The sequence below is a fragment of the Vigna radiata genome, chromosome 10 (genome assembly GCF_000741045.1).
Source record: "Vigna radiata var. radiata cultivar VC1973A chromosome 10, Vradiata_ver6, whole genome shotgun sequence".
NCBI classification, from domain to species: Eukaryota; Viridiplantae; Streptophyta; class Magnoliopsida; order Fabales; family Fabaceae; genus Vigna; species Vigna radiata.
The window spans coordinates 9423873-9429306 of NC_028360.1; the positions used below are offsets into that span (position 1 = coordinate 9423873).

Genomic DNA, 5434 nt, shown 5'->3' on the forward strand with positions numbered 1-5434 from the left:
GAACATTAAACGAATTTAAGAGTGTAAAATTAAGTATTTATAAACAAAATTACCTAATTTACATTCATTAAATATATTAGTTCGATTCATTTAATATTTCTGAGTTCATACCATCGATTTCATCCCATGTAGAGAAATGTTTTAAATTATGGAGTACCCTTAATTATATTTATCGATTTCATGTTCACATAATTTTCTCCATAAATTTCACTTCAAAAATGTCATTTCCCGTTTTATAGTTAAAGAGAAAACTTGATGTACTAATTTCCACAAACACAGAAATAACCATAAACCTACTAGGAGATGCTTATGAAAAGTTAAGTGGTCGGTACAGAGAATAAAAAACTGGAAATAGCATCAACAAGTCCTGGTTGAGATTGACGTGTACATTTTATAGAGGAAGTTCACCGCTGTCAGCAATCACAACCTTGCTCTTGGGAGTGCCACTTTGCCTTCCTTCAGCTTCAACCTTGTAAACAACATCCATTCCAGAAAGAACTTTACCAAAAACAACATGCCTTCCGTCCAACCTGTCAAATACATATATACATTAATAGTTAGTAAAAACCAAAAAATGTTGGTTTATATATCTTAAGTAACACTACACATTCTGCACAAATGGTTACACGAAATACAGCCTTCTTCACAGATTGATGGATAAGATCACAGCAGAATCAAATTATTTTGCACAATACAAATATGAAATATGCAACATAAGATTTTGATATTTGTTTTCTTCTAGGAACTTTTTGATCTGGATTAAATTACCAGCTTGTTGTCACAGTTGTGATGAAAAATTGTGAACCGTTGGTATCAGGACCTGCGTTTGCCATTGACAGAATCCCTGTTCATACATAAAATAACACAAAGGCTTTAATCCCATCATAGGTTCGTTTGAATTTATGTTTAACAAACAATAACAATACAAGAATATTACCTGGTCCAGTATGCTTTAACTTGAAGTTCTCATCAGCAAACTTCTCTCCGTAAATTGATTCTCCGCCCATTCCATTGCCATGTGTAAAATCACCTCCTTGGATCATAAAGCTAGGAATAATTCTGTGGAATGTACTACCTTTGTAATGGAGAGGCTTTCCATTTTTACCAGTTCCCTTTTCCCCTAATAATTTGGAAAAAATGTAAATTTAATATATAATGTATTTTAATTTGTAAGATGAACATGTGCACATTATAAATCCAAGCAGTGATATCATTATGTAATATTATTAAGGGAAGAGGAAATATTAAACTCATATATCAGTGAAAAGAATCACGAGAATAAAGAACAATCCACCTTCAATCTAAGAACTCAACTATGTCTTCCTATTCAAGCTGTCCTCAATTTGTTCTAATGAGCAGAGCAGTCTAATTACAGCTGGATTTTTATTCATCATTTCTTATATTAAATGAATCTATTTATTCTAACATGACTGAATTTGAAACTCAATAAAAGGATGGAAACAAGTTCTCTAACTATTATATGATAAATATCAATACATAGAAGAAGCAGCAGAAACAAGCTCACCTGTGCAAAGAGCTCGGAAGTTTTCTGCAGAAACGGAAATAAAATCAAGGCTTCAGTTAACATTAAAAATGATAATTGATAAGAATAAAAATGCAGAGAATTTAGAAACCCAACCTGCAGTTTTTGGAACTGCCTTCCCGTAAAGACCGATTACAATACGACCTGGAAAGTCAATCATCATAGCATAAATACCAACGGTCAAAGTTTCATACTCAAAATTATGGGGAAAAGGAATGATATAACATCAACTCAGCGTTATCAATGATAGATAGTGGAAGGACAAATTCGCACCATATAAAATAATATTATTTTGCTGACATAGCTTGCCTCCCCTTTACATACTATGGTGGTTGGCAAAAAATCTGCCATGGCAGCCATGGTGTATCTAAGAACAGTGGAATAACTTATCTATATCAACTATAGTAGAAGTGGATTGTGACCCCAGGTGAATTTTACTTGTAAAATGAGTTACCATTCCGGAGAGGATTTTACCTAAACCGGCTAATTTTACAGCTTTATCTATATGTATACCTGATCAAGGACAAAAAAAATATAACACTAAAAATAACAGTTTTCCCTAGACTCTAGCAGCCAAGTTTCCACTCAGCGAATTCTGATAATTTAGAATTGTATAACGATTCATTATCAAGCAAAAAAATCGACACACTCTCCCAGTTTCACTTACATCACCAAAACATCCAAAATCACTTCCACAACCCAAATATTAATCGAACTTAGTTAACCAATATTTTACCTATTATGAATCATTATTCCTTCATTACAGGTAGATGGTCGGTATTAATAATTTGATTTTAAATTTAACTCAATCTCATAAAACCGACTTGTAAGACGAGGTTTGTTGTACCTACTTATATACTCTAAATTGGTCTTATCTCAATGTAAAACTTCCAACACACCACTCTCACGCTGAGATATATATATCTCAAGTGTGAAACTAGACATTAATGGAGACATTAATAGATGATCCGATAGCGCCCGGTAACGGATGGAACAATATGCATAGTAAACAACAAATATCGCTAACATAGCTCTAACTTGGTTCCAATAACATGTTAAGAAATGGACTTTAAGCTTAACTCAATCCTACGAAATCGATTTATAAGGTAATGTTTACATCACTCATACACTCTAAATTCCTTCCAACTGTTGATAAAATAAGTTTGTTTAATATTTGCTCATGGGAAATGATTTGTGTTAAAGTGTATATGACATTACTCAATTATAGTTTTAGAAGGTATCTTTAGTCATCTATCATCACATTTCACTTCGAATCAAATGAATTTAAGCAAAACACAGACACAACAAACAGAGTGAATAAAAGGCATAAAAAGAATGAAGCTTAAAGACCTGCAGCTTTTCCATCGATCTCAACATCAAAGAAAACCTTGTTGGTCACTTCCTTCAATTCCTCCTTTGATTTCTTCGCCTGTGACCCACACATTGACCAATAAATAAAAAATAAAAAATAAAGTAAGCAGAATTGAAGTTGGCGTCAAACTCAGTTGCAGTTCAAATATTTCTATGGCACGGGATTTCATTTTAGATTAAGATGATATACAGATTGATTTCCCCCTAATAAAATAGAGTCTCGATCTCAAGTTCCACAGTTAAATAACAAAATTGAATAAGAAAATTGAGACCTGGGTGAGAGCTAGGGATCCGAAGAGGAGCAGCGTACAGAGCAACAACAACGTCGTTTTCGCCATCTGTGATCTCAGTTTCGCCGCTTACTACTACGACAGTGAGTGAGTAACCACGATGTTGGAGATTGTAGCTTTATATGGGAATTCCATTAGTTATTTGTCATCTTAGTCAATCGGAATTTGACACGTAAGCTTTTATTCAAAGCTGTTTGATACAATCGGCTATCTAGCTGGGCCTTCAATACTTTGGGCCATCATTTGTACTCCGCACCTTATTACAGGCTATTGCTTTCTGCACTCCATATTACTATCTGTGCTCCATCGGACACTTTTCATCGTTGTCACTTCTACCATCACGCTGCTGAAGAGGAAGAAGGAAAGAAGTATAACAATGCAAGGCAGAAGAAGAGAGAAAATGCGGAAAAAAACTTGTTTTGGAACGTATTTCATATGATTTGAAAAATTCTTTCCATAAGACATTTTATGTAAGGATGTACCGAAAAATTAAGGTTACACATTATATACATTTCACAAATCGTATTTCAAAAAACTTGTTTCAAAGCACATCTCATTTTTGAAATTTTTGTTATAAAATTTCATTTTAAAAATCTTATTCTAAAAATCCCGAAAAACTTGTTCCAAACTATAATCCCCAAATCCTTTTTATGAAAAATAAAATATCGTTTTTAAATTTTGGGGTGTGTCAAGAAATTATGGAGGTGAAGGAAGTAAAAGCTCTCATCACCTTTTTGATTAATTATTTTTTTTCCTAAACTACTATTTTAGTTTTAGTTTCTATTTAAAAGTTTTCCTATTTTATATGTAACATCATCCCTTCGGTATTGGACATGTCTCAATCTATATCTTCACTTCTTTTTTACGTGGGTTAAATATGTTTTTAGTCCCTATACTTTGGGGCGATTTTGGTTGTAGTCTCTCTTTCAAACTTTAGAAAACTCTGGTTTTTGTCCTTTTTACCAAAATTTTTTAACTTTATTTGTTGTTTCAAACGCGTTTCTCAGTTAACATTGAAGCAAATATGTGTCAAACAGTGTAAACAATCCAAATGCTATAATGAAACGTGCTTGAAACAACAAATAAAGTTAAAAGAATTTGGTAAAAAGGACTAAAACCAGAGTTTTCTAAAGTTGAAGGACTAAATTGTACCTTAGTTTGAAAGAGGGACTAAAACCAAAATCGCCCCAAAGTATAGGGACTAAAAACATATTTAACCCTTTTTATATTGTTGAAGTTTATCAGATCCATGCTCTCTTTCTATTAGATAATGAAGGCTAAAACCTTTCATTAGAAACGAAAATAATACTTTGACACGCGAACTCACTATTACATTCAAATGACATAGTGTGTGTTTCATTTTTCTGAATATTCATTGAGGATAATTTTGGAAGGAAAAAGGCAATGCTTTTTAAAATGCATTAAGTTTTTTTTTTTTCTTTTTGGTTTAATACCTATTTTGGTCTCTCTTTTGGGAGGGTTTGTTCAAAGTGATCCTTTCTTTTTTAAAAAGTTCACTAAAGTTCTACCTTTTGCAAAAATTGTGCAAGTAGGTCCTTTTTTATTACAGCGTTAACTTTGTTAAGGACAGAGGTGCCCAACTGGCTAATATCTGATGACGTGTAACGTTTTCCCTTTGTTGGCACTGTTATGTGTTTAAAAAATAATAATAAATTGTGATGTGGAATTTAATATAGTTAGGGTTAAATTAGAAATTGAATTAGGGCTAATTTGGGGTGGGTAATTAAGTAAATTAATTTTTGTCAGAAGATTATTTGGGTAAAATTTGCGATTAGGATTGGGAAATTTTGGGCGACTTAGGGTTTATCAAGCACCTTCCAGTAATCTCCATCAGCGCTCTAGGGATTTTGTGGTCTTCCACCCTCTTCGTCCAGCTTCGTGGTTCGTCAAGGAGCTTGTTTCGTTGGCGGCGATGCCAACTCCGTCAGTTTTGACTACTCTAAAGGCACTACTGATACGGTCCCAGTCACGGCAAATTGGAGAAGATCGGAGAGACCGAAGCAAACACGTACTTGGAAGAGATGATCTAGCGGAATGAACATAAAGATCTGGAAGCCCTAGGTTTCGGTGTTGGAAAAGGAATAGGTCGAACGAACCCTAGAAGGAAGGATTGTTCGGGGGAGGATCTAGATCTGGTGGTTTAAGATGCTTTAATCGGTGAAATAGATCGATTAATCGGTGGAACGGTTAGAACCCGATTTCAATCGGT

The 5434-nt window shown here is 33.8% G+C and overlaps 1 protein-coding gene across 1 annotated transcript; it reads right to left on the minus strand.

Annotated features, from left to right (window-relative positions):
- Positions 1 to 231: 231 nt before the first annotated feature.
- LOC106776092 (peptidyl-prolyl cis-trans isomerase CYP19-4) lies at positions 232 to 3339 on the minus strand. Its single transcript, XM_014663414.2, has 7 exons — positions 3187 to 3339; positions 2894 to 2972; positions 1640 to 1687; positions 1526 to 1549; positions 938 to 1120; positions 769 to 844; positions 232 to 530 (listed from the first exon to the last, which is right to left on the minus strand). The coding sequence occupies exons 1-7, from the start codon at positions 3250 to 3252 to the stop codon at positions 392 to 394; spliced, it is 615 nt and encodes a 204-aa protein (XP_014518900.1). The 5' UTR covers positions 3253 to 3339; the 3' UTR covers positions 232 to 391.
- Between the last annotated feature and the right edge of the window lie 2095 nt (positions 3340 to 5434).

What these genes read in the sequence shown, in the direction of transcription:
- LOC106776092 (XM_014663414.2), bottom strand. Translation starts at nt 3,252, where the DNA reads ATGGCGAAAACGACGTTGTTGTTGCTCTGTACGCTGCTCCTCTTCGGA. An exon ending in CTTCCGAGCTCTTTGCACAG is followed by an intron (nt 1,121 to 1,525) that starts GTGAGCTTGTTT and finishes CCAAATTATTAG; the next exon opens with GGGAAAAGGGAACTGGTAAA. An exon ending in ACAACTGTGACAACAAGCTG is followed by an intron (nt 531 to 768) that starts GTAATTTAATCC and finishes TGTATTTGACAG; the next exon opens with GTTGGACGGAAGGCATGTTG.